Raw genomic sequence first — 11,292 nt, forward strand, 5'->3', positions numbered from 1 at the left:
TTTGTAGCCCAGACTGGTCTCCAACTCACAGGGATCCTCCCATCTCAACTTCCCAAGTGCTGGGATTATAGGCATGTGCCACCATTTGTTTTTGTTTGTTTGTTTGTTTTTTAAGTAGTAGTATTAAGAATTGAACCCAAGGCTTCACACTGAGCCACATTCCCATCTTTTTTCATTCTCAGTCTCACAAAGTTGCTAAATTGCCCTCGATTTGTGATTCTTCTGCCTCGGCCTCCAGACTGCTGGGATTACACGCGTGCACCACCACACTTGGTTTATGGCTCTTGCTTAAAATTCAGGATTCCAGCTTCCCGAAGAACCACCACCCACACAGAGTGTCCCTCAGGACACCTCGTAGGAGACCTGGGACTGACTCTCCACAGGGATGGGATATGACTGACAAGAGGTGACCAGGGAGGAGGGCCCGGGGGCCGGGGGCTGGGAACCCCCACTTATTCCAGGGCCACATTTTGGATGACTGGGCCTCGCGTGGCTCTCCTGCCCTCGACGAGGCGCCGCAGTTCCCGCCACAAACATGGAGGCGCCGCAGCGCCGACTGCGCTTAGCACTCACCATGGAGTCTAAGGCAGACAGGAGGCTGGTGATGATCTCGTCTTTGCGAGTGAAGGCCGAGCTCCAGCGGTCAGGCCCGCAGCCGTTGGCGGGGAGGTCACAGCGCTTCCCCAGCAAGGCCATGGTCACCTGAAGGAGGGACAAGATGGAGGCCGGTGGGCACTCGCGGCGGCAAATCAGCCCAGCCTAGCGCGCCTGGGGGAGGAGCCCGTCTCCTGGTGGGCGTGGCCCAGGAGGGACCGCCCCAGTGTGGGCGAGGCCAGATGCCCTTCCTGCCACTTCCGGTGCAGGCTGGAAGCATAGCCTCTACAGGCCCGGATATGCAAAGGTTTGCAAGTGAGTCGGGCCCGCTGCACCCCAATTTGCACCCACAGGCAGACCCCAACACCATTACGAGACCGCGTCGGCCCTGTCCTGCTCACACCTCTCCCATGAGTCCCTGCTGCCTACTTCCATCTCTGAACCCAAATCTCACTTGCAGGTATTTTTAACTTTTCCACCCCACGAACACACCAGAGTCCTTCCGGCTGGTTTTGCAGGTCTGGTTCCCTTTGTCCCCATGGCCCTTCTTGGCCCACTCTCATCTGCTAATTGTCTCCTCTGCTTTTCCCAGTGAAGCCTGCTGGAAAGGCACCTGAGTGCCCCACTCCCAGCCTGGGTGACTCGATGCCCTTCCTGGCCTCCCACACGTCCCTAGCTTTGTCACCGTGGCTCTGTACCAAGCCACAAACCCCTGGGGACTAGGCAGAGGCAGATTCTGCAGAATGAACCTAGGCTCCCTCGATGAGGTACCCCAAGGCAGGCCAGTGTGGAGCTGCCACTGTGGAAGGAGCCCTGGGCCCCACACTGCCTACCCCTGCAGGTACCCAGCTGATGGCGCTGGGAAGGACCCTAAGGCCTGATACTAAAGGGCACCAAACCCACTGCCTCTTCTGCAGCCTCCGCCATCCCCAGAGCCTGCTTCATGTCCCATGTTTGTGCAGGACCAAGATGTGTGATCCCAGCCACAACTTGGCCTCTGGTGTGTCAGGAAGCCATGGTCCCAGTGAGAGTCACATGCCAGTGCTGAGAAGTGTCCATTTCAGGGACAGAAACAGTCATGGGGGTTAGGGTGTGACTCCAGTCTGCTCTTTGGCTGGGGGTAAGGACTGTTCAGAACCAGCCCCCTCAGTATTTGGCCAAAGCATGAAATGGGTTTGTTCCACAGTGTTCCTGAAATGCAGCTCCTCCTGCAGATTTCAATTTGATAAAAGTCTGATGACCAAGAGGTGCTCACTGGCCATGCCCTGGACCTTCTGTGGCATGAGGGCCACCTGGGCACCACTGTGTGGTTCCCCACTGTGAGGTTTGCTTCCTGAGAACCAGAAGGCTCCTCTGACCCCTAACCACCCCTGGCCATCACCCCAACCTTTCCAGAAAAGCCTCTGGCCACGGCCGCCCAGCTGCAAGGCTCAAATCGAATCAGCACGGAGCAGGAGGCACCAGCCGGTCTCAGCCCTGGCCTCCTGGCCGCCTGAATGCATTGACTCCTTCTGGCAATGTCATAATCCACTTAGGAAGGAACAGGGACTAAGTGGGAACCAGGATATGGTGGGCTAGGGACCCTGCATGCTCTGAGTCCATGTCTGGGATCCTCCACGCGGAGCCAGGGCTCAGAGGGGCGCATTCAGGGGTGGCGTCAGGGGCCTGAATGGCTGCAGCTGAGATGTGCGGCCCTAGCAGCAGCCCAGGTCAGGTCTGCCTGGACCAGGTTGAGCAAATCAATCCAATCACATGGTTTTCATTTGTGCAGCGGGACAGGATGAAAGGGAAACCATAGAGGATGGAATGTGCAGTGTGATCCAGTTAAGGGATCGGACTGAGTCCCAGGGGGAGGGGACAGAGACAAGAGGAGGCTTGAGCCTCAGCTGTGATGGAAGAGGGCTTCGAGGACATCAGATGAAGCTCTGGCACCCCAACACTGACCATGAAAGGCCACTGGGTTCCCTCTTCTCCTTGGCCTCCCTGTCTAACGTCTGTGCTGCAGCCTCCTCCAACCCTGCCTGGCATCTGTCTCAGGCTTCCGATTTCCATCTCTAACCCCCCTCCCTGCTTCTGAAAAAACTGAGGGGAGCCAAAAATGGTGGCACATGCCCGTACACTCAGCACTCTGGGAGGCTGAGACAGGAAGATTGCCGGTTTGAGCCCCACCCAGGCAACTTAGAGATGAAGTATCATCTGCCTCCTAAGCAGGCCCCGTGGGACCAGGTGACCTGTTCCATCACCTGATGCTGATGGGGGCTCCAGGTCTGCCCAGGTCCAGCCCCAGCTGGGACCAGGGATGGCTTCAGGGACAGCTCCTAGGATGCCCACCCTGATGCCTAGCAAGCCAGCAGCACTGCCTGGCATGCACTCCTCACCCGCTTGCCCCATTTCACCTAGGAGACCTACCCTGTCGCAGTCACTAAGGACCTGTTCAGTAGCTTCCTGCCCGATGTCCCCAACTGAGTGCGAGTTCCAAGAAGCCAGAGCTGTGCTCACCCTCATTACCCCAGTCCTGCCTCCTGGAAACACTGCGGAATTCCCCTGCAAACTCAACAAAGAGCCAGGGACATCACGAAGCCTAAGAAGGTCAACCTGAGCTGGATGTGGCGACACACACCTGTCATGGCAGCAGTCTGGGAGGCTGAGACAGGAAGCTCGCATGTTTGAGCCCTGCCTGGGCAATTAAAGAGACTTAGTGAGACCAGGTCATTGAATAAAAAGCGTTAAAAGTGCTGCAGACATAACTCAGTGCAAAGGCCCTAAGTTCAATACTCAGTATCACCAAAAAAAAAAAAAGAGAAAAATTACCATCTAATCCACCAATTTCACTTGTATGTGCCCAAAAGATTGAAAACTGTCACACACATGCGTAACCCATGTACATAGCAGTACATCATTTACAATTGCCAAAATACAGAGGCCACTGCAGTGCCCACCAGCAGACAAATAGGTAGAGAAATGTGCTGCAAGAGCCAAACCGTGGAAAATTACTTAGCCTTGAAAAGGAAAGACATTCTGACACAGGCCACAATACCAATAAATCTTGAAGACAGGACACCCAGTGGAATAAGCCAGAGGAGCCAGCACCACCGCCCATCTGTGACCACACAGAGCTGGGTCTCAGGCACAGGGCGTGGCCCCACTCAGCCCCGGCTATGACCTCTTGGAAAGGCGCCTTCCTCCACCGACTCGAGCTTGGCTGCTGCTGGACACACAGACACTTCCCATCCTGCCCCATGGCTAAGCTCCCATGGGCTCTGGTCCCCAAAGCATAAAGAGGTGTCTGCGTCCTCATGAGCCCCATCTCCCAGAGAGCAGCCATTTCTTCCGCTTCTGCACCGCAGGCCAGCAAGGCCAGGAGTGGTGTCCAGCAAGAGTGTGAGAATCCAGAGACATGGGTGGCAGGCAGCAGGGCACTGTGTGGAGGGGGTGGGAAATGCAGAGCTCTGGGGCACAGACTGACACTAGGCTGGCTCTACCCTGATTCTCAGATCACCCCAAGGTACCATCAGCACCTGGTCCCCTGGACCCCTGCTGCACCCTCCTCCGTGGTGTGAGCAGTGTCAGAACCCTAAGGTGCTCAGACACCTGGAAGCCACAGGGCAGAAGCAGCCAATCGCCCTGAAAGTGCCACCTTGCGATGCGATGCCCAGTTCCCAAAGCCACTAGACTTCCCCCAGCTTTTGTTTCAAAGCTGATGGCTGCAAAGTGGGGTCATCCTGATGCCACCAAGTTGCAAAAAAGCCAAGCAGAGCTGGAGACACCTGAGGGTCCTAGCTGCTGCAAGGATCAGGCCAGTGAGTAAGAACTTTCCAACGTGACCCCAGCGTCGGCCACCTTTCACTGGCAACTGCAGGGGTGACTGGTTCAGCCCACCTGGCTGAACTCTAGTACCCCCAAAATGTGAGATTAAAATGAGGGAGGCCATTGTTGGACACTGCCAAGTGTGGGGCTTTTGTTATGCAGTCAATAATGATAGATACACCCAAGGCCAGACCATGCAGATGCTCATGCAGCCGGGGGCTATAGCTGAGGGAGTGACAGAGCTTGGGGTGTCAGGTTTGGGGTATCAATACACATCTGCACAAGGTCCACCAATGTGGCACAGAATGGAGGCAGGAGAGGAGGGGTCAGCGGGTACCCGTCTTCCTTTTCCGAACCAGCATCTATTACAAAAGAGCCAGTCTACAAGAAGGAACTTTGCTTTTGTTTGTTCCTGAGACAAGATTTCACTACACAGTTCAGGCTGGCCTTGAAATCACTATGTTGCCCAGGCTGGCCTCAAACTCATGGCAGTCCTCCTGCCTCAGCCTTCCAAGTGCTGGAATCACAAGTGTGCAGCTGCTTCCAAAAAGACATTCATGCCCTAATCCCAGGAGCCTGTAAAAGTGACCTAAGGAAGAGCTACCTCTGCAGTGGCTTGAGCCAAGGAGCTTGAGGTGGGGATTATCCGGATGAGCCACATGGATCCTAACGCATCCCTCAGGCCCATTAAGAGGCTGGGAGACTGGCACACATGGAGAGAGATGTGGCCCTGGAGACTGGGTGCCATGGCCACAAGCCAACAGGTGTGGTGGCCACCAGAAGCAGGAGGGGCAGAAGCAGCTCCTCCCTAAGTCTCCCAGAGCCAAGACCCTGCAACATCCAGGTTGGGGCTGATGGAAGGATCTCAGACCTCAGGCCTGCAGGACTGATTGTGGAATATAAATTCCTGTTTTTTGGTATTAAGTCCATGGGATAAATTACATATCCCTAATCTGAAATGCTCTAAAGTTCAAAACTTTGGAAATTTGACATGATGTCACACATGGAAAATTCCAGCCCTGACAGCACAAGTGACAGGCCATGGTCACAATTCAGGCACGCTGAAGATAACATATAAAATGACCTTCTGGGGGCCGGGGAGATAGCTTAGTGGAATAAGCACTTGCCTGGCAAGCACAAGAACCTGAGATCAATCCCCGGTTCCGGAAAAAAAAAAATGACCTTCTGGTTCTGTGCACGTAGTGGGGCTGAAGCTCAGGCATGGTGGTGTACACCTGTAATCCCAGCACCTTGGGAGGCTGAGGCACGAGGACAGCAAGTTCCAGCCCAGCGTGGGCAATTTAGCAAGACCCAGTCTGAGAAGTAAAACTTTTTAAAAGAGGGCTGGGATGTAGCTCAGTGCAAAGGCTCTGGGTTCAATCCTTGGTTCTGGGGTGCTGGGGAGAGCGCTGCATGTTCCAGACACCAGGGAAGGGTCTCTGACGCAAGCCTTACTGCCCCATGGACCAGCTGGGGCGTTGGAGCTGATGGGGAAAAAAATTCCACCCAGCCCGCGAAAGGCAAAGGCGAGCGCACGACACCCAAACACGGCCCCCGCACCATCCGCCACCATATGCTTGTGTTTCTGCACGAGCAGCCTGAGAGAACAAACAGAAAGCAACATCTCCCACCCAGCTGGGGAGGAGGCTGCTCCTTCCTGCTCACAGCCTCACCTCCCACTGGCAGCCAGCTCCTGCCTGGGTCCCCAGGGTGCCTAGATGCCTGGAGTCTGCTCCCCTCCCTGCTGTCCACCCTTCACCGTAGCCAGGGGAGGACATCGCAGGCCACAGTCCTGCCTCTCTGTCTGTTCGATAGGCTGGCAGCTTTGGTCTGGGTAGCAGTAGGACCTCAGACTCTGCTACAGTGCCCTGGAAGGCAGTCTGGAGTTGGGGCCTTAATCCTGGTTGGCACTGTCTCCCCTCTTGCTCAGAGCCCCACCCCACCCTAGTATCCCAGGTGCCTGGAGGGAGCAGCCTTCCAGAGCTGTTATCAGGTAGCTTTTTGTTACTGTGACAAAACACCTGAGCCAGGCTACTTTATAAAGAGGTTTGGTCTGATTCACATAGCTGGAGGCGCAGAGAGCAGATGGCAAGACTCAGGGCTGGTGAGGGGCTAGCAAAGTTGTGTGTCATCCTGGGGTGGCATGGGGGAGGGGCAAATCATCATCCCCACATTGCACACACCTTGGGGCAACCCTGATTCTCAGCTCAGATCAGGTCCTCTCCACCGCTGGGGCTGCTGGGAGAACAAGTGTACAGCCTTTGGGTGCAGCTCACGGCACCCCCCTCACCACAGCCTCTGCTTCTGCCTGCTGGTCTAGTTACAACTGATGCTCAAGGAGTTGCCTGCAACCTGCCTGTGACCCCCCACAGCACAGGTCTAGGATCCAGAGCCTGCTGAAGCCCGATAGACACTGAGTGGGTCTCAACCTCCTATGGCACCTTCTTCCTCCTCTACCCCAGGCAGGGCCTGGAACCCAAGATCCCATCAGCCCTTGAGAGCCACAGGGCTGTACCCGCAGATTCTGCTGACTCAGGAGGGGAAGTGATTGAGAAATAAAGCTGCACCTGAACTGAACCTGCATGGGTTGCTTTCTCATCCTAATTCCCTAAACAACACAGAGTGGCAACTATTTACATCTCACTTTGCAGTTATTATAAGCAATCTCGAGAAATTGCAAGGATATGGGAGGCCGTGCATAGGTTTCATGCAAACCCTATGCCTTTTTCTGTAAAGGTCTCAAGCATCTGCACTCCAGGAACTGTCCCCAAGGCTACCAAATGACACAGCACTCCATTCCCAGGGACCTTTGCAGCCAAGTGAGCCAGAGACACTGCTCAGGCAGGGACACATACCTGTCAAAGGGAAGGGCTGGCAACGCACAGGCACGGCCTGCTCCTGCCCTTCCCCTTGGGCCTGGGGGCCTGCAGACCCTCTAGAGCCACCACCCATGAGGGAGGTGACAGAGAAAAGGAGGCACGTCCACAATTGCTGTTACAGGAGAAAACCAAGTAACCCTCCTAGGCTTCTGCCACTGCACCCATGATAGTCACAGAGTCTGTGGTACATACTTTCAAACTGAGACTCTCTTCAAGCTCCTCTGTGCTCACCACCCTTATTTCACTTTCCACATCATCTAGTCTGTCTTTCACTGCTGGAGATGAAACCCAGGGCCTTGTGCAGGCCAGCCAAGCACTCCGCCAGTGAACAAAAACCCCAGCATGTCTTTATGAAACTTCCAAATGCCCTCTGAGATCAGGCAGACACTGAATGAACCAGAACAAGCAATCAATAGTCCTTGGAGGCCTGGCTCCAGGCCCAGCCCAGGACCAGGAAGTCCCACCTTCCTACCCGGAAGTCTGCCACTGAGTGGGTTCCTGCAGCTTCCAAATCTCACATTTCTCCGCTGGCATGAGCCACATCACACCTGCTCCCTGTGTAGTTGGCAGGATGAACAGTGTTAGCTGAATTGGAAACCACTTTTCTATTTTTCTGCTACTAGGGACTGAATCCAGGGCCTTCCACTGAGCTACATCCTTGACCCTTTTCTTTCTTATTTTAAAACAGGGTCTAAGTTGCTCAGGCTAGACCTGAATTTGTAATCCTCCTGCCTCAGCCTTCCAGAGTTATAGGATTCTAGGTAGGTCCCATCATGCTCCACTTCAGGATCTACACCCTTGGTCTCCAGGTCCCTCAGTTCTGGCTGTAGGGAAGTCTATCTAAGCATCAGGGCCCAGTGTCCCCTGCAGCTGCCTCCTGGGGCTGTGCAGACGCGGAGGACACCTTGGTGTCCCTTATGCTATATTCAGCCCATAAAAGGATATCCTAGCCCATGTTGCAATCTGAATGGACCTTGAAAATAAGATGCTAAGGGAAACAAGTATGTTAGTCAGTTTTCCACCACTGTGACAAAATGCCTGAGAAAAACTCAAGAGGAGGAAAGGTTTACTGTGGTTCAAGGTTTCAGAGGCCTCAGCCCAGGGTAGCTGGCTGCACTGGTTCTGGGTCTGCAGTAAGGCAGGAAGAACATGGAAGAGCAAAGCTCATTTCACAGTGCCCAGGACGCAAAGGTGAAAGTCTGAGAGGAAGGCCCAAAGACCAGGACACCACGACCCTCACCCCTCCACCAAGCCCCGCCTCCAGGTTTCGTCACCTCCCATCAACACCCAACTCCAGTCTCATCAATGGATTAATCCACTTGATGAGGTAAGAGGCCTTGTGAGTGACCTCACTTGCCAACCACTTCCCAACTACTCACCATGTCCTAAGTGTTCAATGGAATTTTTAGGAGACTGAGCCTATCCAAACCACAACAATGAGCCACTCACAAAGACCAATATAGCGCGATTCCACTCATACCAGGATAAGGCTGAGGCTGAGGCAGGAGGACTGCAAATTTAAACTCAGCCCATGCAATTTAGCAACTCAGTAAGATCGAAATCCAATAAGAAAGGCCTGGGCATATATCTCAGCACAAAGGCCCAGGGTTCAGTCCCTAGTACCAAGAAATCAAAAAAGGATGACCGGGGCATAGGCCCAGGAAGCTAACTTTGCTCTACTTAGTGAGTTGAGTGCTAAACAGGACCCTAAAAGCAACTTAAGCACTCTGGAAACCACACCTTAGCACACTAGGTGTGGTGCTCAGCCTGCCACTTGTGCATCCATTGGGGACTCCCAGCCCTCAGGAACAGCCCACACCCCAAACCTCTACATGCCCAACATGGGTCACAGCATAATAGCATCCTCTCCAGTGGGCCATTTCCCCCCAATACTAGGGACTGAACCCAAAACCTTCACACTGAGCTACATTCCCAGCCCTATTTATTCTTTATTTTGAGACAGGTCTGGGCACATGCCTGTAATCCCAGCACTCAGGAGGTTGAGCCAGGAATATTGTTGGAAGTTCAAGACCAGCCTGGGCTACAAAGTGGACTAAAGGTCAGCCTGAACTGCACAGTGAGACACTATCTCAAAAAAGACTCTCTCTCTCTCTCTCTATATATATATATATTTTTTTTCATTTTTATTTTTATTTTTTTTAAGTCAGGGTGTCACTAAGTTTCTGGGGCTGGTCTAGAACTTGCAGTCCTCCTGCCTCAGCTTCCCAGAATACTGGTTGACAGATGTGGGCCACTATACCCAGCTCTGACATTCATTTAAATGTGGGGACATTGCTAGGGATGAAACCCAGGGCCTCTCACAAGCTAGACCAGTGCCCTACCACTGAGGCCCAGCCCCAGCCTAGACTCCTTCCTCCCTGCTACAGAAGGTCTTCTAGGGCAAGAAATGCTATTTCTCTGAAAGTGAGCAATCATTCAGCAGGACCCTGACTTGAATAGCATCTTGCGATTACCCCTAGTGTACACTCCCTGGTGCCGGGTCTGTTGGCAAACACATCAGACAGACAGACAGACAGACAGACAGACAGACAGACAGACAGACCTCACACATAGCACACCGCAGCCAAGCACCACTGAGATGATGAAAGCACCCAGCGTTGGGAGGGCTGCGGCGTGTACAGTTCAAAGGCAGGCCAAGCTCCACGTCAGGGGCAGGTGGCAACTTGTTCAGCTGGTGGGGGCAGGGAATTGGCAATGTCCTGCCACTTGTTTGAATGCTGGGGGAGGGGGGCTCTTCACTTCATATAAAGTTTCCTCCCCCCCCAAAAAAAAGCAGGCATGGTACCAACCCTGTAATCTCAGCACTCGAGAGGCTGAGACGGGAATCAGGAGTTCTAGACCAGCCTGAACTGCATAGTGAGACTGTATGCGTGGGGAGTGGGGGATGGGTTCCTGGAGAACTCAGAAGGGCCCTGGATAGAAATTCTCTATGACCCCATGCCTCCCTTTCCTCCCTTTTGCTTTTCTCTATTTTGTAAATGTTCTAGGTAAGAAAGTGACACTTTTATCATTCAGAATAACAGACCCTTCATTCACAGACCACCCAGCGCAGTCGCCTCCCTTCCCTGGGGAGCTGGGGACAGGTCTGTGGCCTAGCCACTGCAAGCCCCTGTCCCCTTGTCCTTGCCCAGGGAAGGCAGGCTTCACAGCTGCAAGACGAGGCTCAGCCAGGCCGAGTTTGGGGACTCGGGAACCCTGGGATCCTCCAATTAAGGCTCTTCTCCTGCCATGGAAGAACCTGGGGGTCTCAGTGCTCCGGCAGCTGCAGGAAGACAGTGTGGTGCTAAGTCTGTCCCCAGAAGGGGAGGGAGGTGGCCTGGCTGGGTGGCCAGACAGCTCTGCCGGGTCAGGTTACCAGCGGTTATTTAAAGCTGGCTCCTGCGCCCCAGTGGCCTGCGTGACCGGGATGGGAAAATGCTGGGTGCCTATGGCAACTGGCAGCGTGGCCTTGGAGACTAATCTCCAGCTGCAGGCTGCTCGGCTCCCTGCGGGGCCCAGGCTAGGGGACAACACAGGCCCCCTCTCCCCACAGAGGGGCTCCTGGCCAGCTCAGACACACAAGTTCCCACGGCTGCAGCCTCTGCTGCACACCCAAGGGGGGACGGGACCACTGCTTACCCCATCTAGCACTACCACACCTGGCCCTACCCAGCCCTGGGGACCAAAAGCAGGCGCCCCTTCCCTTCAGGGATCCTCAGGGAGAGGACAGGACAATGATAATAAGACAGACTCAAATGCTTCCACGATGGTGCGTCATCTCAGCAGGCTGGGAGGCTGAGGCAGGAGGATGGCAAGTTCAAACCCAGCCTGGGCAATTGTAGCAAAACCCTCACAACATAAAAAAACAAACTGGGGCATGCTGAGATGGCTCAGTGGTCTAAAGCACCTACTCAGAACAAGCTTGGCAAAGCACAGAGACCGTGGTTCAAACCCCAGCACCACATGCCAGCCAGCCCCGGTGCTGGTGAGATGGCTCAGTGGTCTAAAGCAC

General features: G+C 54.3%; 1 protein-coding gene across 5 annotated transcripts in view; it reads right to left on the reverse strand.

Moving 5' to 3' along the window:
- Positions 1 to 11,292, reverse strand: part of Gtf2ird1 (GTF2I repeat domain containing 1) — a 74,281-nt gene that overhangs the window by 45,856 nt on the left and 17,133 nt on the right. For 3 of the 5 annotated variants that reach the window (XM_023714521.1, XM_023714519.1, XM_023714520.1), the window contains exon 2: positions 574 to 702. In XM_023714521.1, coding sequence (XP_023570289.1) covers positions 574 to 696 — 123 coding nt within the window. In that variant the 5' untranslated portion in view covers positions 697 to 702. Of the gene's footprint in view, positions 1 to 573; positions 703 to 1,086; positions 1,158 to 11,292 lie in introns of those variants that run through there. The other 2 variants (XM_023714518.1, XM_023714517.1) reach the window with 2 other exon arrangements.

This window comes from Octodon degus, unplaced genomic scaffold (assembly GCF_000260255.1).
Source record: "Octodon degus isolate 3935 unplaced genomic scaffold, OctDeg1.0 scaffold00035, whole genome shotgun sequence".
In the NCBI taxonomy this organism is placed as follows: domain Eukaryota; kingdom Metazoa; phylum Chordata; class Mammalia; order Rodentia; family Octodontidae; genus Octodon; species Octodon degus.